Below are 24,193 nucleotides of genomic sequence, written 5' to 3'. Positions count from 1 at the left end.
AGAGGTCAGGCAACCGGTCAGGAAAGCAGCAGTAACTCATATAAGCATTCAACCAAGATGAGCAGAAAAGCATGTCCAATTGCACAACACGTCAAGTGGCAAATGGGCCACAACAGCAGAACAAACACAATGGATTCCTCCTAGGCAAGAATAAGAATCTGAGGCTACAGTGTGTGCAGGCTCTTCTAATCTGGACAGTAGTCATTTTCCAATGACTCAGTTTCAGTGATCCTGTGCTGTTTCTACCCCCACATATTTAATGGGAAATTTGTTTCAGGAGGAAATTTGTCTCACAGGAGACTGTGAGAAAAGGTCAAAAATATGGAACGTTAATTTAAATCTAACAAACCAACCAAAATTCTGTCTAAAAATTAAAACATTAACATTAGACTAATGAGCCTGTACATGTACATCATATACAGTTTGGACGACTCCGTTAGCACCATCTTCCATGGCTACATTGGCCTCCACATCCCAGATTGCACTTGAACTTACTTCTTCACAGTTTACCTGCTCCCAATCACACATACTCACTCATGGGCCCTTTATATTTACATTCAGTCACTAGCACACATTAAAGTAAAACACTCAGTTACACTTTGACCTGACTTTGTCAAGCTGTATCGCTTATCTTTGTTTGGCTGGTTTTTGACTTTGTGTAGTATTTGACTTGTTCCAGTTTCCTCTGAGTGATGTTTATCCTCTAAACTGTGCCTGTTTTTCACCTATTGGTGTTGCCTGAAGTTTTGTATTTGTTTGCTTTTTCCTCATTAAAACTACTACTTTCCTGACGGTAGTATCACTCACTTTGGATTTCTGATCAAGAGTTGCCCTTGCTGCCTGCTCTTGTATTTTGCTTTTTGGTATACAGTCTTTTTAATGCTGCTTTTGAGTTCATTTATAATAATATGCTCAAGTTTAACATGAACTGGACCCCATTGGCTAATAATGTTTGCGGGCTAATCTTTAGATATTACAATGTCTTGCAGAAGTAATTCACCCCATTAAACCTTTCAAACTGTCCTGGAGTAGTATTACAAATTGGCCTACTTAATTTTTTATCATTTGATTTACACAATATGTCTAGCATTTAAAGGTGACAAATGTGTTTTATTTTATTGTGACACAATGTTGCTCGTCAGTCAAGAGTCGAGTTCCACATGTAGGTGTCTGGGCTTTCTGAATCAATACCAGCACACCTCATAACTTCCATTTCAAGGATCATTTCCTACAACTGAATATTCGTAATTCTATCATGTGGAAGCAGACGGGCTGTTTGCAGAAGGTCCTAGTTCCACTATCCAAAAAGAACCACTGCATGATAGATTTTCAGAATTTTTAGAGCCCCAGAATTTGAGCACACTCAGGTGTTCAAGCAGAGTCTACTGAAGGTGTCACAAGATTTGGCAGTCCTACTGATTGTTAGCTCCAGGTATGGCTTGCCAGGAACATGCAGAAACATGACTTTTCTCTTTGTGGTGCTAATGAAGTCGGCACATGATGAGAAGTGGTCCATCACACGCTGCACCTCCTGCTCTGTCCTGGCATTTAAGGCACAGGGCCATAGTTTCTTTTATCTGGTCATCTGTTTGAACTCTATCCATCCTTGCAGTCATAAAATGTGACAAAGGACATCTATTGACATTAATTTTAATGCATTTTTGTGTCAAAGTGTAAAAAAACAACAAGAAAAATACAATAACAGAACAAATGTACTTTTAAAGATGCAGAAATACCATGATATAAAAACATTGAACAAAGTAACAAACTAAATGTTAGCTGATATATATGTATAATATATGTATACTTGTACAGAAGCACTTATTAAAGTTTTATATATTCAATATAATGAAAAAAAGGCAGAACGGAAACTGCAAGGCTCTTGAAGTTTCACAATCAACTAGGAGACATTATTCAGAGATCAGCTAGTCTTGAAAACTTACTCAACGTTAGAATAACAGTTCTGACACTGAAGACACCTTCCATAATTGTCAAATGAACATCTTACAGAAAGCTTCACCAAATCAACAATTAAACAAATGTAATTCAAGTAGAGATACAGTTATAGAAAATGAATATCTTCTTACCAAGAAAACTCAGAAGAACAGTAAAAATGCTGTGGCATATTAGTTTCATTATGAATTTAATGAAGTGGTCTGGCTGTTCTGTTCAAATTACAACTTTTGTTTAACTTCAGAACCAAGACCAACCTCCTCTGATCAAAGATAAGAAACATATTTCAAAGATTAAACTTTCTTTTCAAATTCAGTACTTCTGCCTCAGCCTCCTGGACAGACATTTCCGTCTTATTTAACGGGTTATGTGAAGCTATCTCACATACACTCAAGTGATCAAAAAGCCTTCTGTGACCTAATTTCAGAACCCAATCCTTCTTCATGTGGAACACCACAGCTACATTATCCCATACATAATATTCGTTCCTTCCCAGTGGACCGACATATATTTCACCACCCTCGTCCAAATACTGGCTGTATTCATAGTTATTTGAAGGAGACTGACAGCACCAGGTCATTTTCTTTTCTCTGTACCCACACAAATGCTCAGAATCAACAGGTAAGCGAGGATATTTCCTGTAGTGCCGCATGTATCGTGGATGCACCAAAACTGAATAGAGAATCTCTTGCTTGAAGAGCCTGGTGTCTAACACACGTAGAATCGGAGAAGTTCCATTGCAGTACTGCTTGCTGTATGCGCTCAGGAGCTCTGTTAGAGGAAAAGTGAAGCGGAAGTTGCCATAAATGGATTCAGTTTGGAATGCGGGAGAAGTAGCAAATTCCTCCTTTTGTTGTTTTGACTTATCAGATATTGAAAGGCCCCACCACAGGAATCTATCAGTATCACCACTTCTGAATCCCTTGTCTTTGAAGACTCCATACAGGCCAGATTTATCAGTTACATGGCAAACGTTGGACTCTTGAAAGTGATATATAGGATACCAGGGAATGTTTTGCTTCCTCAGGTAGGTGTGTTCAGGATTGCTCTCCATCAGCTCATCTAAAGGGACATGAGCCCCATCACAAGTGTAGATACAGCCTCTGGAATATAATCACACATTATTATTGCTGTTTTTAAATGTCCTAATATTCTGGTGGTTCGATATCAGTGTCGAATAAGTTTAGTAAATAAGAGCTAACTAAAGTACGGCCAGTGTCCTAGCAAACATAGTCATATAGTCACGTATATATTCATAAGATCACATATTCTTCTCATAGACTTTTAGACAATTTAACACTATCAAAAAACACTATCTATTACGGTCAGAAATGTTAGTTGCCATAGCGAGGATAAAAACCCAACACAAAAGCAAGGTTATGGCCTTGAAAAAGCTATGGACAACCATTTCCTGAGCAATTTTAATCGTTGTAGTATCAATACATATAGTCAGTTAACTGTGATGCTTAAAATATGCTAATATGACTGATGCAAAGTGAAATTAAAATTTATAAGTGTGTGTGTGTGTGTATGTGTGTGTGCTACAGACATACATACATACAGACATACATACATGCATACATACATACATACACAGTATTTCAAACATCACAGTTAACTTTCAATTACATCGTAATTTTCCTAAACATACTAGACTCATTTCATGACTGTAATAATTTGAAATGCTTTAATAGATAAAAAGTCAGGTTACTACACTTTTATTACAGATTGAACTAATATTGTTACATAACAAAGTTAAGGATTTCTTGTTTTTTTTAAAAAAAAATATGTAAACATTAAGTAAAAAATGTGATATATGATATTTTCCCGTTTATTCGGGGTTTACAAATTTGTCTGCTTTAGTGTGGTTCATAGCGCCATCTACAGGCGCAAGATTGAAACCCCTCGACCTTTTAGATCCAGAATATCTTAAAAAGTAATTGGTGATCAAGAATTAACTTAAAATAGTTATTAATTTTTAAGAATCAAAACTCTCCTCAAACCGTCGACGACTGTATTTTATGTAGGTTATTAAAACGAGTCAGTGGGTCGGTACATTGATTCACTCAGATTCACTCAGTATGTTGATAATAAAAACCGTTTGATTCAGTGAGTCGAGCAAGTAAATCACTCTGATTCTCTTAGTGAGACAAGCATGAAAACTGTTTTACTCTAATTCAATCAGTGAGTCGAGCATGTAAAATGATTCACTCATATACACTGATTCACTCAGATTCGCTCATTATGTTTATAATAACGCATTGCCGGCAGTAAGTCAGACTTGTTCCCGGTGCATGTTGGACTCCGGCAGGGCTGCCCTTTGTCACCGGTCCTGTTCATTATTTACATGGACAGGATTTCTAGGCGCAGTCAGGGGCCGGAGGGAGTCCGGTTTGGGGACCACAGGATTTCGTCTCTGCTTTTTGCAGATGATGTTGTCCTGTTGGCTTCTTCAAATCAGGACCTTCAGCGTGCACTGGGACGGTTTGCAGCCGAGTGTGAAGCGGCAGGGATGAGAATCAGCACCTCCAAGTCCGAGGCCATGGTTCTCAGCCGGAAAAGGGTGGCTTGTCCCCTTCAGGTTGGTGGAAAGCTCCTGCCTCAAGTGGAGGAGTTTAAGTATCTTGGGGTCTTGTTCACGAGTGAGGGAAGGATGGAGCGGGAGATCGACAGGCGGATCTTCTGCAGTGATGCGGTCGATATTCCGGTCTGTTGCGGTGAAGAAAGAGCTGAGTCGCAAGGCAAAGCTCTCTATTTACCAGTCGATCTATGTTCCTACCCTCACCTATGGTCATGAGCTTTGGGTCATGACCGAAAGGACAAGATCCCGGATACAGACGGCCGAAATGAGTTTCCTCCGCAGGGTGGCTGGGCGCTCCTTAAGAGATAAGGTGAGGAGCTCGGTCACTCGGGAGGAGCTCAGAGTAGAGCCGCTGCTCCTCCACATCGAGAGGAGTCAGCTGAGGTGGCTCGGGCATCTGTTCCGGATGCCTCCTGGACGCCTCCCTGGGGAGGTGTTCCGGGCATGTCCAACCGGGAGGAGGCCCCGGGGAAGACCTAGGACACGCTGGAGGGACTATGTCTCTCGGCTGGCCTGGGAACGCCTCGGTATTCCCCCGGAAGAGCTGGAGGAAGTGTCTGGGGAGAGGGAAGTCTGGGTGTCCCTGCTCAGACTGCTGCCCCCGCGACCCGGCCCCGGATAAGCGGTAGAAGATGGATGGATGGATGGATGTTTATAATAAAAACCGATTAATTCAGTGAGTCGAGCATGTAAACTGATTCACTCAGTGAGTCGTGCGTGTTGTGCTCTGTGATCATGTTTTTCTTTTGTTTTATGGAGTTTTACTTTTAATTATGTTTTACTTACACTGTGCCACTATTTTATTTACATAGCAGGAAAAGAAACAAGTTGATTTATGTGTTTTATCTGCAAAATTTTATAATAAAAAAAAAAGTCTTCTGTCTGGATTTTGAAACCACAGTAAAAATAACCCTTAACATGTTCTTTTTCATGCCCTGCGATGGGTTGGCACTCCGTCCAGGGTGTATCCTGCCTTGATGCCCGAGGATAGGCACAGGCTCCCCGTGACCCGAGGTAGTTCGGATAAGCGGTAGAAGATGAATGAATGAATGAATGTTCTTTTTCAGTTTCTTTTTCAAGATCTAATGCACTGTCAAACTATTAAACATAAATAAAACAATAAAATCGACATCAATAATAAATAATTTACTTGGGACTGTAAAACCAAGATCATTTCCAACACATCATTGCATACTTGGTTTATCACAATAGGCTGAAAAACACAAAGGGGTTCGATTTTTATACTACAGGTTTCTATAATTAACATGCACATATTAAAATTGGCAATAAAATGTTATAAATGTTTATTTAATTACCTGCCATTAGCCATTATCGCCTCTTTTTTTGTGTCCTCAGTGTACAAACAGCAAATGTTCCAGCTTCCTCCCAGCCTCTGTAGGTTTCACACACACTGTAGTGACAAAAATAGCAAATACAAAAAAGAAGTTAAAATGTTAACCAAGAGAAATCTCAAAGCTGATCTCAAAATCCAGTTGTGAAGCCAAACAGGCAGTTCGATGAAAATATCCAAAAACATAGTCAGGGTGAATTCTTTTTATACCTTCTTCAACACAGTATATAAGCCCACATTTGATTTTTGCAAGCCCTGCCCTCATTAGTGTCTCATCTGCCACCAATATCTCCTGAGGTACTTTCCAACTCTATGGTATAATTGTGGCACGACACACCCTAAATCATTGTTTTACAAAACATAAAGTGATAGGTTCATGAAGAAATTCTTGGTTCATGAAGAAATTCTTGGCCAGTGTTCAAAGGAATCTCCCTAAACGTTTGACCGTTATTCCTTGATGCTTCCTGGTTTATTACGTATAATTTACTTGTACATCAGATATATATATAATGTTGATCCTATTACCTTTTATTACTTAACTTTATTTAACTTGTTTTGAGCATACTGATTTGATAGAATACCACAAATACAACACAAGATAACATTAACAGTATGAAAAATACAAAACCTTAGCTCTGACCTAGGTGTGTTATGTTACAGAGAATCATTCTATCATCACAAAGAATTTGTACTAAAACATGTTTAGTGACAACCCTAGATATAAATGTGTCATGAAGTATAAGATATATAATGCATTCAGGAGTTCAAAATCAGTCAGTCAGTGACAGAAGTTATGCCTAGAACATAAATAACAATTTCCATACAGTTGGATAAACATTACATAGAATCCTCATTATTCAGTCCACATGCATAAATAACTCTTTGTAAGTAAGAAAGTAAAGAATGAAAGGAAGAACGTATAGAATGTATGCATATGCAGAATGAATATTAAATAATGAAGCAAATAAAACCTGCGTTAAGCCCTAATTATTTCATCTATAAATACAAATAAGTGACACAGTAACAAATATGAACTTTTTTTGTTGTGATTAAGAATAAAAAAAGGTCCATAAATTGCAGTGGGGTGGGGTGGGGTGGGGTGGGGTGGGAAGGGAAGGGAAGGGAAGGGAAGGGAAGGGACGGGAAGGGACGGGACGCGACGGGAAGCGAAGTGAAGGGAAGGGAAGGGAAGGGAAGGGAAGGGAAGGGAAGGGAAGGGAAGGGAAGGGAAGGGAAGGGAAGGGAAGGGAAGGGAAGGGAAGGGAAGGGAAGGGAAGGGAAGGGAAGGGAAGAAAAGAAAAGAAAAGAAAAGAAAAGAAAAGAAAAGAAAAGAAAAGAAAAGAAAAGAAAAGAAAAGAAAAGAAAAGAAAAGAAAAGAAAAGAAAAGAAAAGAAAAGAAAAGAAAAGAAAAGAAAAGAAAAGAAAAGAAAAGAAGTGTTAAATTAACAGGCATACAGTGAGAATCACAACACTGAAACCGGAAATCTCTGAGTCAGCCATATCATAAATGAAACTTTCAGGCATGCCCAAACATGCCTATAAAGAAACCCAAGCAGAAATAATTATGACAAAATTTAAACCAAAAAAAAAAAACCTGATTAGATTTTCCATTCCCTAATGAATAATTACTAATTACTCTAATTACTCATACTCATATACTCATACGTATATACTCACCAAATGATTGAATTAGATCCAACTTTTAGACCAGCTCCAATGACAAAGCAATAGATGTTGGGGTTAAAAACAGTTAAGAACACACAGCTCCTCCTCTTTTGCTGATTTATTGCTTCCTCATTTGTTTTGTGCACCCTGCTGAAAGACCCTTATTTTCTAACCAGTTGAAATGAAGACTGCTTTGCATCTGAATAAATAGAAGATTTTCCATTAGATATTTTTAGCACTACTGAAATATTACTTCAGTATCCTTCAGTTATTTGATAGATCAAAATGAAATTGCTGACCCAAATATTCATTCATTCATTCATCTTCTACCGCTTATCCGAACTACCTCGTGACCCAAATATTTATAAATGAAAATTATGGAAATTGTCAGGGGTTCCAAAACATTTGCATATGACTGTATGTATGTATTCATAAATGTAATATGTAATACACATGCAATGTGTAATTGTGTGTGTGTGTGTGTGTGTGTGTGTGTGTGTGTGAGTATGTTAGAGTAAAGAGATGCTGCCACGGAATAAAAACATTGTGTGTGTGTGTGTGTGTGTGTGTATATACACACACATCAGAGTAACTGTTTAACAAAGCCTTGGTTCATTTTTCATACAGTTCTACAGAGTTCAACAAGCCAGATTTTCCCTTTTATTTGGCCACACCTTGGGCCCAACTACTATATTATACTCCCTGACCTTACTTTAATTGGTGTATGTTACCACCAGTCTTCTGACTCTTGAACAATAGTACATTGATAATTTTTCATAGCTTGCAGGAAAGTTTCATTTCCAACCTACATTGGCCCAGGCTTGCTTGTGCAATCTGACTATAAGTTAAACTAAAAATTATAAATTGAAGCTTTAAAAATAAAGCTGTCTACTGGGGCCTTATTTCAGACATGTTCCTACTTTCTACCACCTGCCTTATCTTAACCAATCATAATTCTTCTCACATACTTGGTCCAGAAACTTCCCATTATCTCCAAATGGTCGTTATTTTTCTTACACATCTTACATGATTTTCCCATTATCTTCAAACTTGTAGGCTCATTTTTAAGTCTAGTCTAATCTAGTTTTAAACTAAAAACTAATCTAGTTTTCTACTTTTAAGCTTAATTTTCACTCTGGGCCTTTTTTTTCCTGACCCAGTCCTTATTCTGACAAGGGTACATACATTTTCCTAACTTGGAAGTAAATGATCATAAACATTCTTTCCTATTTGATTATCTTTATTTTTGGTCATCCTGTATTTTTAGCAACTGATGATTTCTAGCATGTTTGTTTTCCTGTTTCCTAGGAGATAACCTATTGTGTTGTGCTTACTAGCTGTTCATTAACCGGATGTAGAGTCTGTACGTGCCGTACTTGTATGTATAGAGCTCCAGGAGAGCTCCAGGTGTTTTTCGGCTGCTGTTTCTCTGTGGGTTGAACGATTTCCGGATAAAGTCAACACTCCTATTCCTCCATCTGTTGTTGGCTCTCTGACACAAATCCTTATCTTTATATTAAAGGTTTGGAGATTTATGGTCTACCTACTGACTCTTCTGTTATTGATAATTTTGATGTCTCTACCCAGGCTTCTACTTTACATCTAAGGGATTACCAATCCTGTTTACAAAACAGATAACTTTCATATTATTGATGCTCACAAAAATCAGTGAAGGCCAGTCACTTACTATAAAAAGTATACAATGCATGATTGAGGCAATCATGTAGAGACGAAGTTTACCAATGTGCCAGATGGATACAGTAAACCTGTTTAGTCATCTCGAAACAAGTCTGTTTGTACTTTGGGGCTTGGAAATCACCGTAGTGTCTGTAAATATCTGAAGTTGTCGTTGAAAGCTGGGTTAAGAGGAAACTTTGAGGAGCCTAACGAGAAATGAAACTTTGAGGCATGCCCCAACATGCTTAAACAGAACTTTACCGCAATGATAAAAGTGTAAAAACCAAAACTTGTGTTGTATTCCATTCATTCATTCATTCATTCATCTTCTACCGCTTATCCGAACTACCTCGGGTCACAGGGAGCCTGTGCCTATCTCAGGCGTCATTGGGCATCAAGGCAGGATACATCCTGGACAGAGTGCCAACCCATCACAGGGCACACACACACACTCAATCACTCACACAATCACACACTAGGGACAATTTTCCAGAGATCCCAATCAACCTACCATGCATGTCTTTGGACCGGGGGAGGAAACCGGAGTACCCGGAGGAAACCCCCGAGGCACGAGGAGAACATGCAAACTCCACACACACAAGGTGGAGGCGGGAATCGAACCCCAACCCTGGAGGTGTGAGGCAAACGTGCTAACCACTAAGCCACCGTGTATTCCAATTCCTGCTAAACAGATGTATAAATTTTGATTTCAGAGATGATCGTAAGTATAATATCAGTTCTTACCAGTGAATGAATGAATTAGTTCTGGGTTTCAGATCAGATTCATTACTTAACATTTGGATGAAAACAATGAAGATCAAACCAGTTTAAAATATATTTTCAGACGAGTAAGCCTATGTTCATTTAAAAAGAATTTTCACACCAATTTAATTCTTTTAAGCCATTCTCTTTTTTTCTTCTTTGCCCTTGATATTTATTCACCTTGGTTGGGAATAAGCAAAAAAACACTGCCACTGATGAAAGTTGAAGAAGCTTAATTCGTATTGAAAAATTGCAAATATACACAAAACCTGGAGCCCTAATATATTTTTTTTTTTTTTTTTTAAGATTTTTATGATTTTTTTTCCATTTACACATATCTTGTGTAAATGAGGCTATAGGTGAATTATGAATAAATTTGTTCATATTTATGCTCGATAAATGAGGCCCACTAAGTGTAGCGTATGTTTGAGACACATTTTCTTATCAATTGTACACAGATCTCTGTGTACTGTGGGGTGAAATCGTTTGGTTAGACTATAAGAAAATTCTAATTCCAAGGTCAGATGAGGCCAGTCCCAGATATTTGGCACAGCTTCAAGGTCGAACTGGTACATCGATTCATATACAAACAGAAAACACAAGAAACCAGTTTTCCCACTATTAATCACTCTTCCAGTTTTCTAAGGTTATATTTAGCCTAGATAAACCAGTCTATATTTATTCACTTCACCTAAACAAATTATTCTATAGCAAGCCAAAGAAAAGACTTTCATTAAAGACAACTTTTCAATAAACATACAGCTGTGGGTAACGTAATGGTTTCTTTCCTGTTTGTTCAATTATTAAATCAAAAATGTAGAAGTAAAGGAAAGTCCAGTTCAGTCAGAATTCAAATAGTTCATATTATTCTGCACTCAGATTTCATGCCTCTGGTTTGGCCTTGACTGTCTGGGTTCTGAACACAGGTGCAAGAAATGTTAAAGCTATGGGAATAAACTTCCACTTATCTGAGGCAGTTTAATGAGCAATGCTGGTGATGGATGTGCAGTTTGAGTATTTCAGAAACTGCTGATCTGGGATTTTCACACACAACAGAGTAACAAAGCAAAAGTATCCATGGAGCAAATGACTTGTTGCCAGATCTGCTTCCAGCCGACAGCAAGGTTATAGTACCTCAATAAACCCCTGGTTATAACTATGGTGAATAGAAAAGCATCTCGGACCACACAACATGCTGAATCTTCAAAATCTTCATTCTACGACATACACTGTACACACAATCAATACAGTCTTAAATGATGTAGAAAACTAATGAATTTTATGTACACTACACAAGAAATAACAAAATATACAATATACAAATAAAAAGAAACCTAGTCCATACCACACAAATCCATTAAAAATGTAAAGGCATCAAAACACAACTTGCTTTAAGTTGGCAAAGTAAGAACTACAATGAAAGTGACATTGATGCAAAATGAAAAAGATGAGAAAAGTAAATTAGATGAGGAATCTTTTGTCAACCAGAGTTTTTCTGGCCAGGTTCCTGCGACCAGTGACATTTCGGATCAGTCTGAAGACCTACGAGAAAAAAGATAGATTATGACAATCATCTGAATGTTTTCCAACAGTTATATCCCTTTGAATTTGAAATCTATACAAGCCTAATTAAACCTCTTGGTTTAAAATACAATATATACCTTTAATGACTCAATTATAGAAAAAATGTAATTGAGCCGGGCACAGGAATACACACAGAGGACCCCCCCCCACCCCCCACCCACAGACAGCCCCCCCACACAGAGGCCCCCACATGCACAGACAGAGACCCCCACTCGCACAGACACACACACAGACACACACAGACAGACACACAGACAGACACACAGACAGACACACAGACAGACACACAGACAGACACACAGACAGACACACAGACAGACACACAGACAGACACACAGACAGACAGACACAGAGACCCACACAGAGCCACATGCACAGACAGAGACCCCCACACACACAGACAGATACACAGACAGACACACAGACACACACACAGACACACACACAGACACACACACAGACACACAAGACATTTACTAACCAGTTGCTGTACATATGTTAGCACAGCTGCTAGAATGTAGTTCTGGCTGCTGAGATCAACAACACAGAAAAAGAGAGTGTCAAAAATCAGCAGCGTCGCCTCATTCCCATAGAAAAGCACCTCAGCAAAGGAGTAAGAGTCGTCTGGAGAGGAAACACAAAGAGACTTTACAGATATCTGGACATAGACTTTGACTTTCCAGGACACATGTAAGGAAATGTAAAAAATATATGATTTTATTATTTTGTAAAGTCACAAAAGAACTTATATTTTGTAAATGAACAATATGACAACCAACATATTGATTCATTATCACACAGTGTGATGTTACACAGCTTACCATTATAAAAAATGCTTTTGTCCAAGGGTTCAATAAACTCCATTCCGATGACTCTTTCAAAGAGCAGTTTATCTTTCACAATGTAATCCATCTCACGATGAGCCTGAAAACAAAACGAGTGAGCATGTGTATGAGTGATACAGCACCATGTGCATGAGTGATAAAGATGAAGTTAAAAAATGTCTCACATGGTCAATAACAGAGGCGAGAAAGCGGTTCATGGTGTGATAAGCTTTTGTGCTCTGCTCGAATGGGTTGGCAGAGGCATCGATCAATCTCGAGGGTCCATTTCTCTGTGTCGGGATGGAAACGACATTAATAATCTACTCATTCTTGTTCACAAGGACTTTTAAAGCTGCACTTATAGTTTAGTCCAAAAGTAGCTTGTAAAGAAAACTTCCATCTAGAATTAACATGATCTTATAATAACATCCAAGATTTCTTTTTTAATGAACTTTTTTTTAGTTATGATTTTATTCACTGACAGGTTGATCTGTTGTCATTGCATTTTACAGATTCCTACACTACCCAAAATGCAGTTCAACCACCTGCTCATAGTGGCAGTATTGAGATTTTAACTACTGCTTCAAAAAGAGAGCTTATTAACTGCATATTCATCCAATAAATTTGCACCAAAATCACAAAGAGCATCACAGCTACCTCAATATCTTCTACATCTTCCTTCAGCTTTTCGCGTTAGGGGTTGCCACGGTGAATCATCAGTGTCCACCTAACTCTATTCCTCAGCATCCTCTACTCTCGCACCAATTTCTCCTCTTTGGCCTTCCTCTTGACCTCTTACCTGGCAGCTCCATTTCCAACATCCTTCTACCAATATAACCATCTCCCGCCTGTGTACAAACAATCTCATTCTAGCCTCTCTGACCTTGTCCCCAAAACAGCCAAACTGAGCTGTCCCTCTGATGTGCTCGTTCCTAATCCTGTCCATCCTCGTCACTCCTAAAGAGAACCTCAACATCCTCATCTCCGCTACCTCCATCTTGTCTTTCATGTCTTCTCCTCACTGCTACAGTCTTTAACCCATACAGCAAAGCTGGTCTCACTACTGTCTTGTACACCTTTCCTTTGAACATCTACCTCAATATAAACATATTAAATATATTTCAGGTATAAGTTTTTTTTTTAAATAATTTAATTCATATGCAAATGAGAGAAATCAAACAGTTCTTACTCTGCTGAGCGGCTCGAATATGCGATCGTACTGCGCCCTCAGACGGCTTGTTACGGAGATCTGAAAAGTCTGAACGTCAGAATTAGGTAACAGTCCTCTCTGGCCGCAAAGATTCTCCTACAGAAAATGTAAACACCAACAAAACAGTACATTAGTTTCCCATACCATCAAATATTCACAAATATTTGCTTCTAACAATTCTTACTGCCTCTCTCTTCAGGTTGGAGTTCATCTCCTCCATGTTGGTGTCGGCATGGCCGTGCACAGATCGGCCGTGAATGTAGTAGCCAAAACAGCGAAGAGAAAGCAGCAACACTGATACCTAGAACACATCCAATCACCAAAAAAAAAAATAAAAAATACATTTACAATAACTCAGATGCAGCTTTATTAGTCCCAGATTTATCATGATCCGAATAACAGGCACAAATTTGTAAGAATCTGATAAATGCCTCATGCAGCAGGTGTGTTGGGGCTGATAAAATAAGTTGTAAAAAGAAATATTCCAATGTTTTATTTTTGTATGTTCTAATTGTGAGAAGTTAGGAAAAAATAACTGAAACCTGGATCCAGTTGCATATGCAATTACTCTATTCACTATGTTATACTGGAAGCATAAGCTGTTTCCCAGTCGATCCCAAATGACAGAAAACACACACAATGCAACAGCACTAGCTTTAGTAGAATACGCTGAATTTGAAATGTTAAAAAAAATGAATCACACAACGTGTACTAATTTAAAGATTATGATTAAGATAAGTATACACCATCTACACAGATTAGAGCTGCTAGGTAGAGACTCACGTTGCTGATGGAGCAGAGGTCCACAAACTGGCGAATCTTGTCTTCCACAAAGCGCTCATAGAAAACAGAGAAGAAGATGATCTGGAGAAAAGAAAACACATTATTGTACAAACCATGATATAGTGGCCCCTTGATAAAACAAGACAGGCTTAATGTTATTGTAAACATTGTCAGAACATCCCAAAGTGTTTTATTCCACTTACACAGTAGAAATTTGCCTCTGACTCCATTTTTAACCATTCCTAGTTCCTAATTGTAATACTGTGAAACATCTGTGAAATGAAGCCCTTATTATCACCACATATACATTACAGCACAGTGGAGTTCTATTCTTCATATATCCCAACTGAGGAGGTTGGGGTATGCACACAGGGGCAGCTATAATACAGTGCCCTGGAGCAGAGAGGGTTAAGGGCCTTGCTCATGGGCAGTGCTGGGGCTTGAACCCTCATCCTCCGATCAACAATCCAGAGCCTTAACCACTTGAACCATTTGAGCCCCAGCCTCCACTGCCCTTAATCCCCCTATCGCTTATGTTATATCAGCTATTAAAAGATGTACCATATGAACAATGTTATCATAAGGTGCATGATTTAATTTCACAACTTGCGTAATTTTTTTTAGTCGTAGATCCATTAATTATTTAATATTATTTCATCCTTTGCGCTAAATAAAAATTTGATTAAAACCGATTCCCTAAGTAATCCATCTGTCTAGAATAACCACATTGACCCGACTAGCCCAATCTAGCACGATAAAGAAAAAGTAAAGACCGAATTTGTCAGACTGGATGGTATAGAGTGAAAGCAGAGTTTATTGAAGATCAGCTCTAATCAAACACCACATCCATTCATCTAAAAAAAAAAAATCAATTCTCCTTATCAAGCGTTATGACCAAGCTGCGCTTTTGGTCGTTAATATTTCATCACATTTTCCTCTCAGACTTTCCCGAACACCATTACCTTATCTTTACCAGACACAGTTGATGTTAAAAATCAAGTAAACAGCTCATTGTTTGCTCAACATGGGTGAGTCATTCTCTGCACAAATGTACATTTTCCACTTCCACTTGACTTATTAACCAAGTGTGATGCACAATACAGTGCATCACACTTGGTTAATAAGTCAAGTGGAAGTGGAAAATGTACATTTGTGCAGAGAATGACTCACCCATGTTGGTCTGAGGAAACCCCCGGGTACTCCGTTTTCCTCCCCCGGTCCAAAGACATGCATGGTAGGTTGATTGGCATCTCTGGAAAATTGTCCGTAGTGTGTGATTGCGTGAGTGAATGAGAGTGTGTGTGTGCCCTGCGATGGGTTGGCACTCCGTCCAGGGTGTATCCTGCCATGACGCCTGAGATAGGCACAGGCTCCCTGTGACCCGAGGTAGTTCGGATAAGCGGTAGGAAATGAATGAACCAATAACCATTTTGGTTATAATTTGAATCCAATCATTGTTTAACCAATAAACCTCACCTTTTGGTGTCTGTACCTCACCCATGTTGTCTTCTCATTTATTACACATATACAATTGTGTGTAGATGATGTCCTTGAAGGCCTGATTTAAGGCATAGAGAGAATCTCGTTCTATCCGAGGCCTGATTAAAGGCCGCTGCACTGAGGGCAAACAGAATTACAGTTGTGACCTCTTCTCTGCTCTAAAAACAGAGTAATTCTCATGTAATTAGTGTTATGTTACGTTAACCCATTGCAAAATACTAGCTCTGAGTCGTTTTCCCTAGCTATAAGAATAAATAAACATATTACTCTGGAGTCAACTGTATCTTCCATAATTGTTAAACATCTTTTGTTTTGTAAAGATTCACCATATCAACAGTCTACATTTTCTTTGTTAAGTAAGAACATGGTTATCTGGTCCATTTATTATGAACCTTAATATAATGAGCGTCAACCACGCTAGCCCATGTATTAGAAAGAGTGCACTGATGTAAAGCTCAGGTTTAAATTATAGCTGTCAAAGCTACGTTCATAGAAAAGTAACGACTGATACGTTGATGCACTGATTTTCACATTGATTTTTTATTTTTTACTTAATTTTGTAATTTCCAAATTAAACATTATTGCATTTCTGTTCATTTGTGCTGGTTTGTTTCAGGGAAAAAATATATTATTTTGATTCTTATTTTAGAGGAATGCAACTTTTTATATTTTGTGATCACATATATGGATCCATTATGACACTGACATGGATGGATGGATGGATGGATGGATGGATGGAAGAAATGATGTGAAATCTCTTAACTCCATGTTCATTTCCAATCCCAAGGCTTTGTTTTATTGTGGCTGTGTGTGAGATCTTGTCAGTTTCACACTACTAGAAACCAGTACAAAAAACTTCATATGGTGATATTTGTGTGTGTATAAGAACATAATCCTATATAAATTCTAATATATAATGGAGAGAGCATATTCTGTGTCAAACATTTGTGTCGTGTGTGTGTGTGTGTACCTGTATGAAACCAATGCAAAGCCACACAGCAGCTGCCACACCGTAGCGCAGTATGCGGCTGTAGGCAGGTATATATTCCTCAGTTGAGCGCTGAAGCTCAGAAAAAGGATCTCTCAATGCAAGGCTGGAAAATCTCACCACCTTTCAGTACCCACACACACACACACAGACACGCACACACACAAACACACACACAGTAAACATTCACGTAAACTTACATCTATGGCAAATTAGTGCAGAGCGGCTTACCTCCAGGAAGAAGAGCACAGAGATAACCTGGAAGGTCGGATTGATCTTACGGATGGTCTGGATCTCGTTCCATTCATTAGCCAAAAAGTACGTCCTCCAAATGCTGACTGTAGGTGCTGCCGTCTTTCCTTCGCCACACCCTGAAAACATGTACACATACTGTATATACCATTGCTGTTGTGTCACTTAACCTGCAGCTTTTATTTAGCTCAAATCTTAAAGGCAAATAAAGCTCACTTGCTAAACAAGAGGTTATAGAGGTCAGATAGAGGTCATAGATACATTAAGAAATGTTTATTGAAGAAGAGAATGGAACTGAGGCATAAAACGGCACTGCATTACAAGAAAGATTATGAGAATTACCGTCCACAGATTTACTGGACTTGCCACTTCGAGGTCTCTCCCAGTCTATAAAGAATATATCCACAGACATCTGCAACCACAACTCATGAAGGAACTGCACGGCCTGCAGAATATGAAAGTGAAATGCAGTTATTAAGTTAACTTATGGAGCGGAGTTAAAAAAAAACATACACCTATATATACACATCACATGGTAATTTTTTTCAATTTTCATTAAGATCAAGTCGGTTGAATGTGACATTATGATAAACTCCAGCTGTGTCCAATTTTTGTTTAAACTTGAGAGCGTCCAGGTTATTTATTAAAACCTGCCTCTTGATCTTCTGATTCATCATTCATCTTACTTCTGCTGAAAGTGCAGTATTTTATGATCATCCAGAAGGTTTTACAGTCATTCATCACTCCAGGTGGGACAATGGTGTTCAGTTCAGTTGACGTTTTTTCCTCAATGAGTTATTGCTAATTTATACAGTAGTATTCGAGATTACAGGGTGTTGCGGCATCTTCGTTACCAGTTTGTGAGCTCTTTGTTCTGGAATAACAAGCTCATTACAAAAAGAATGAGGAAGAGGGAAATGTTTTTCTGCTTTAGAAGACCTTGAGGGAGCAGTGCAGATGTTCGGGAAGTGGCAAACATTCCTTATACAATATCAAATCCTAGTTCTCAGACTTGCCAGCCTTCGTTACGAATTTAAAAGCTATTGGGTGATCCTACCAGAGAACCTGACTCCTTCTGCTCTCTAGAACCACATGATCTATCCTGATATTTGTGGTTGGATTCTCATCTCTTAGAGGTCACACTTTGCTGATAAGAATGTCCACACATGGACAGCCTGAAGATATATGGGATTGCTGTGGATGGTACAACTTAGAATCCATGAAGATGTCTTTGGACTGCAGCTGCCACAGTGTACAGCTGATTTCAACTTTAACAAGATGGCCTTCATGATAAAACTTGAATGAAATGATTTATAACTGTGCTATCCGGTATCACCCAGATGAGGATGGGTTCCTTTTAAGTTTGGTTCCTCTCATTGATATTCCTCCTAATATTATCTGAGGGAGGTTTTCCTCGCCACTGTCAACTCAGGCTTGCTTATTAAGAATTCATTTAAAATGATATTTTATTTCCTCAGTATATATATAGTGCAATATTTCTATCAAGTCCTTTTGTATGTGTATAGTTTTTCTGTACCGTCTATTATGTGTATTTGTTGTTGTTGCAGAATGTTGTATGCTTTACAACTGCATATATTAATGAGCAATAATCCAACAAGAACGTTACCCCAGTATCGGCCACGATACACTGCTGACTTTTTTTGTTTTAGTGCATGTGATTGTTTTGCAGGAAAAACAAAGTGATAGAAAGATAGAAACAAGAGCCCACTAAGATCGACCATCTTCGCCATCATCATCATCACAACACAAAAGAATGAACATCTTCAGGCAGCATCACTGATTACAACTTAATCAATGGTTTCAGATTATATAACAATACAGCCACTGGGCCCCAGGATTAATTGATTAGGCATATCAAGATGGCTAGCTCTCCTACAGTTGGGGGGGAGAGCTGACCTGCTTTATTTCCCTTACGGTGGATTAATAAAAGGTACATATCATCCCATCTATTACCATATATTACCTTAAGTGCAAAAGCACAGCCAACATATATCACAAAACGTTCCTCTTGAGCTGGCAATGGCAACAATACAGACACAAACTGCTGAGCCTGGAAAACAGGAAAAAAAATGATATTACATCATCAGGTAAAAGCAAAAGAATTACCTCCACAGCTTAGACAGAATACAGAGCAATAATAACAGAAGAACAAAAAAAAATAGCCACTTGCTGATATTATCAATATACTGTAATACACTCTCATACCACATTTTATACCAAAGCTTTAAAAAAGGAGAGCAAGTTCAAGTGTAAAGAACACTTCCAGAAATAAAGCAATGTTTAACTGTGTTAATACTATTATTATTATAAATAATATCAATGTTTACCCAAGTTTGACCTTTTTCCATATTTTACCAACCCGACATACATTCATTCATTCATTCATTCATTTTCTACCGCTTATCCGAACTACCTCGGGTCACGGGGAGCCTGTGCCTATCTCAGGCGTCATCGGGCATCAAGGCAGGATACACCCTGGACGGAGTGCCAACCCATCGCAGGGCACACACACACTCTCATTCACTCACGCAATCACACACTAGGGACAATTTTCCAGAGATGCCAATCAACCTACCATGCATGTCTTTGGACCGGCGGAGGAAACCGGAGTACCTGGAGGAAACCCCCGAGGCACGGGGAGAACATGCAAACTCCACACACACAAGGTGGAGGCGGGAATCGAACCCCGACCCTGGAGGTGTGAGGCGAACGTGCTAACCACTAAGCCACCGTGCCCCCACCCGACATACAACTTATTGTAAATTTGAATTAGGAAATTTAATATTTATTTAAATAAATAAACAAACAAACAAATAAATAAATAAATGAAACACTGACCTTATAAAAAATTAGCCAATACAGACCGGTCCCCACGGTGATGATGAAGAAAACATTTGCCAAATCTCCAGAGTAGAACAGCAGGAACTTCAAAATTGTCTGAATGAAGTACAGTGTGTTTTAGTTAATAGTAACCAGTGATAGTAAGAAGTTAATACAAATCAAAAGCAAAAAGAATTAAATAGATAATTAAAACAAAAAAAAATTTAATTTGGGCATCATAAGGAATTTTGGTAAATAAAGCCATTAATTATTTTGATGCATGAAAATACTTTTGCATTTGAACTGTCAGTTAAAGGAAATTTCACCCAGAACAACTTGCACATTAATATTTTCAAATAACGTGATCTTTGGATTGTCATATTTATTTTCAAACCAGAGTCTGTTATATACTTTAAACTTCAAAATTTGCAAGCTTCTCTGAATACTGTGTGTGTGTGTGTGTGTGTGTGTGTGTGTCCTTGCCTGTACATCAATGAGAGGGGAAGCGATCCTTCTTTTCCAGCTAGCGGTCTTCAACAGAGAGTAAACAACAGCCACTCCACCCAACACACCAAGAGCAATCTGGACCACACAGACACCATTCTCATCATCATCATCCTCCTCCTCATCATCACCCTCATTGTAAAGCAGAACTATTTTATATTGCAATTTTGCCTTTTTCAATCTGAGTCTCATTTTAACACTTACATCAGTTTTAACTCGGGCTTCGTTCTGATCCATCTCATACTCCAAGGAGAATGATACCTAAATACACCCACATGTAAAAGTTATTAACTTTAGACACATACACACATGCACAGTCAGTTTATAATTTCTGTGTACCTACAGGTACTGTTTGTTTGTTCGGGTCAGTGATGAGAATATCAGAGTAGGACACGGTCATCAGCGGAGGGTAAACCTGTCCTTTCTGGGTGTTTGGCACCAGCTGGAAGCTACAGGGCATACACAACACTTTTTTTAAGATAATGAAACATCGTTATACAAAGTTATATTGGGTGTAAAATGTAAATTTATGCATTTTTACCTAATTTTTAATTCACTGGCGACACGAATAACTCTAGGGTTGTCTGTCAGACTCTTTTCTCTCCCACTCAAAGCATCGATCATCATCAGCCGTCGTGTCAGGTACCAGCTATTCATGTCAGAGGCTAGGAGACAGACATTAGGACAAAAAACAGTGGTGACAATCAAGTGGTGTTAACAGTCAGAGATATCTAGAGATATTCCAGCTCCAGTTGGTCTCTGCTTCATAAAGTATTCAGACATACTAAGAGGAGATGGAAACTACATGTGGTCTTTGAGGACAACAACCTCATCATCAATACAACATTTGTCAGACTGTATATTTACAATCACACCCTCCAGTGTGACCTAAATGAGGATGAGGTTCCCTTTTGAGTCTGGTTCCTCTCAAGGTTTCTTCCTTTACCATCCAACTGAGTTTATCCTCACCACAGTTGCCTTAGTCACATCAGGCTTGTTTGTTGGGGTTGAATACAAACACATTCAAATTTTGTATTATATTAATCTTTATATTAACCTTTCATTTTATGTTTATGTTGTGTAAAGCGGCTTTGAGGCAATGTCAATTGTTAAAAGCGCTATACAAATAAATTTGAATTTGAATTTACAAAGCTGTGAGGCTGCCAGATATTTAGACCTTTAATATTAACCAGTAAAGACAAGCTGTAGCCCTCAACCTCATTCAACGTGCTCCCCTGTAAAGAAAACAGGTCCACGGTTTAAATGATAGTCTGACCAAGCAGTCATCAGCTATTACAGCTTACTTTAGGCAAGTGAAGTTCATTCGTAAATTCATCCATTTAAAATCTGGTCATCGGGGTAAGCATTGTGTCTGATTTCTCTGTCTCAGAAAAAGCCTACGCTTGCCCTCATCTTCCTTATAGTTGCTGTGCGATGGGGAAACTAACAAGTGGGACAAGGGTGATGGAAAGGAAAAATCTAGAAATATAAATCAAAGACTTTTGCACAAATTGTAAATTAAGGCTTGTTTTGACAAAACATATCACAAAATATACTCGGTGTGAACGCAATATAATAATTAGCGCAACAGAAATCACTGACTTTTGTCCTTTGCTTTTTTGACAACACTCATACAGAACTACATCTTAAAACTCAGTTTTATTTGTTACCTTGGTTGACAAACTGGCCATTAAACTGCAGATTGAGATTGAGAATGGGCACAGCCAGGAGTCGCTCATCCCCCGCAGAGTTCCGCTGCACCAGGAAGACGTCATAAAACAGAGGCTCCGAATAAGCAGCCAGGAGATCCGACACTGAGAGAACACACTGAGAGGAAAGGATTTAAGCAACCAGCACACACTTTCCTGATTGCATACACATGAATGCACTGTACTCACGTTTTGCTTGTAAGCTGTCCCAAATGTGTAAGCAGCTTGCTGTCTGGTTAAGGTGTCTGGACAAAGCTGCAATCAATCACTCAATCAATCAATCAATCTATCAATCAATCAATCAACAAACAAAATCTACTATTATATTAAAATTTAAAACCATTTTAAATCTCACTTAAAGCACTTGATATCAGGAGTGATTTGGCTCTAATGGGCTGATATAGTTCTAGTTTTCTGTACATGTGAACAGACCCTGAGGTGTGTGTATAAGCCACAGCGCTGGTTTACCTGCAGGACTCTTCCGCCAACATTCTCCCATTTTATAAACATTCCCTGTGCTGTGTATACAGCGACCCGCAGCTCTATGTTAGTGTTCTGTGGACACACACACACACACACACAACCAGAAAACTAACTTAATGAAGCATTGCAATGAATTAACACGTCAGGAACAGAAATGAGTTTCAAGTCAAGGAGACTTCTATTGTCATTTTAAGCATATATAGCTGATCCAACACACAGTTAAATAAAATGTTTCTCCAGAACATAAAAGACACAGAGTCACATAAGACAACAAATGACTAAGGGTTGAAGAGTAAAAAAAAAATAACCTAGTGGTATAAAGTGCATGTGTGTAGCAGGGCCAGTTCTATCTAGTTACATTAGGATGGGCTGGTACAAATAATAGGTGGGAATTGTGGTGGGAGTTTTGATCTACAAGTAAAAAACACACTCAGGCTCAGAGGTGGTGGTAATTTATTTTATTGTGTGTGTGTTGGTATGTGTGTGTGCGCATCTGTGATTAGGTGACCTCCCAGTCACCTCAGCCAGGACAGACCTTATCAAGCACATGCACCCACAACCCCCTTAAGTTCCCATTCATTGAGCACATGGAATGTTTATGGCAGGAACGTTTATGGCAGGAACAATGAAGGCATATATTAACACTCATGATGTTTAAAATTTCCACTACAGCAGTAGTGCATGGCATTGACTGGGATTGCTCGTTATTTAAATCGCTAACCGTCTGGACTGGGGCTAAGATAACTGAATGATGGGTCTGCCTTGGGGCACTTGTTGAGGACTGGGAAGGAGTAGTGCTTGTGGAGGGTAAACTGGAATTAGCTGTATCCTCTGATGTACTAGCAACAGAGACACAGGCAGCACTAGTGTGGCTAGACGTTAGATCATCATGATAGGAACATGATTTTTTTTCCTTCAGACCTGTAAAGTATCTGTGCTAGCTACATCTGGAACCGACACTGATGACAACTTCCTGTCGGCTGGTTCATGCACATTTTTTGTAAATACATTCAGACAATGTAGGAAGTGGAAAAGTGGCCAATATAAAATAAATATCCAAATATGACAAAAGAATTAATCAATTTGGTGAATGGATTAAAAAGACAAGCCGTGATATAGATCATTTTAAGTTTAAGATAAAGATGAGTTTCAGTGCTATAGCTATATTTATGTGGCGGTTGGGGAAACCCCGACATTGTTGCTAGTGCTGAAAAATATTCAGGTATTCTGTCTATACCTGAAAAAAATACAAATAAAAATATTCGAGTCTTCTGTCTAATGAAGGCGTTTTTATTATTATATAGCTAGAAAATAGTTAATTTCTAGCTCATTAATGCATTTATTTCTTATGCTTTTATTACGAATGTAAAATGTAAGATTTTTTTTTTTTTTGCATTTTTTTGCATGAATTTCAGAATTTATTACAAGTTATATCTATCTTTTCCGTTAATGCTAACCTAAACCTGACAATCTGTGTCAAATCATGTTTCAATAGAAGTAAATTTCGATTAAAATTTGACCCTTTG

General features: G+C 38.5%; 2 protein-coding genes across 4 annotated transcripts in view; both read right to left on the bottom strand.

The window, feature by feature from the left end:
• Positions 1 to 1,389: 1,389 nt before the first annotated feature.
• Positions 1,390 to 7,694, bottom strand: LOC132840201 (uncharacterized). Of its 2 annotated transcripts, none has more exons than XM_060861682.1 (3): positions 7,563 to 7,694; positions 5,851 to 5,945; positions 1,390 to 3,056 (listed from the first exon to the last, which is right to left on the bottom strand). In XM_060861682.1, the coding sequence occupies exons 2-3, from the start codon at positions 5,862 to 5,864 to the stop codon at positions 2,240 to 2,242; spliced, it is 831 nt and encodes a 276-aa protein (XP_060717665.1). In that variant the 5' UTR covers positions 5,865 to 5,945; positions 7,563 to 7,694; the 3' UTR covers positions 1,390 to 2,239. The 2 variants fall into 2 exon arrangements, 1 of the variants encoding a protein (XP_060717665.1); XR_009647794.1 differs by lacking the exon at positions 1,390 to 3,056 and adding an exon at positions 5,690 to 5,747.
• A 3,491-nt stretch (positions 7,695 to 11,185) lies between these two features.
• Positions 11,186 to 24,193, bottom strand: part of tmem67 (transmembrane protein 67) — a 21,168-nt gene continuing 8,160 nt past the window's right edge. For both annotated transcript variants that reach the window (XM_060861640.1, XM_060861641.1), the window contains exons 10-28: positions 22,653 to 22,739; positions 22,374 to 22,439; positions 22,146 to 22,302; positions 21,017 to 21,140; positions 20,819 to 20,924; positions 20,680 to 20,736; positions 20,455 to 20,553; positions 19,990 to 20,088; positions 19,115 to 19,201; positions 17,473 to 17,575; positions 17,110 to 17,249; positions 16,861 to 17,001; positions 14,391 to 14,471; positions 13,792 to 13,908; positions 13,587 to 13,703; positions 12,583 to 12,687; positions 12,395 to 12,497; positions 12,055 to 12,197; positions 11,186 to 11,531 (exon numbers count right to left, since the gene is read on the bottom strand). In XM_060861640.1, coding sequence (XP_060717623.1) covers positions 11,451 to 11,531; positions 12,055 to 12,197; positions 12,395 to 12,497; positions 12,583 to 12,687; positions 13,587 to 13,703; positions 13,792 to 13,908; positions 14,391 to 14,471; positions 16,861 to 17,001; positions 17,110 to 17,249; positions 17,473 to 17,575; positions 19,115 to 19,201; positions 19,990 to 20,088; positions 20,455 to 20,553; positions 20,680 to 20,736; positions 20,819 to 20,924; positions 21,017 to 21,140; positions 22,146 to 22,302; positions 22,374 to 22,439; positions 22,653 to 22,739 — 2,013 coding nt within the window. In that variant the 3' untranslated portion in view covers positions 11,186 to 11,450. The remainder of the gene's footprint in view (positions 11,532 to 12,054; positions 12,198 to 12,394; positions 12,498 to 12,582; positions 12,688 to 13,586; positions 13,704 to 13,791; positions 13,909 to 14,390; positions 14,472 to 16,860; positions 17,002 to 17,109; positions 17,250 to 17,472; positions 17,576 to 19,114; positions 19,202 to 19,989; positions 20,089 to 20,454; positions 20,554 to 20,679; positions 20,737 to 20,818; positions 20,925 to 21,016; positions 21,141 to 22,145; positions 22,303 to 22,373; positions 22,440 to 22,652; positions 22,740 to 24,193) is intronic.

The sequence above is a fragment of the Tachysurus vachellii genome, chromosome 25 (assembly GCF_030014155.1).
Source record: "Tachysurus vachellii isolate PV-2020 chromosome 25, HZAU_Pvac_v1, whole genome shotgun sequence".
Lineage (NCBI taxonomy): Eukaryota > Metazoa > Chordata > Actinopteri > Siluriformes > Bagridae > Tachysurus > Tachysurus vachellii.
Note: the sequence above shows the minus strand (reverse complement) of the source record. Positions and strands in the feature narration are given on the sequence as shown.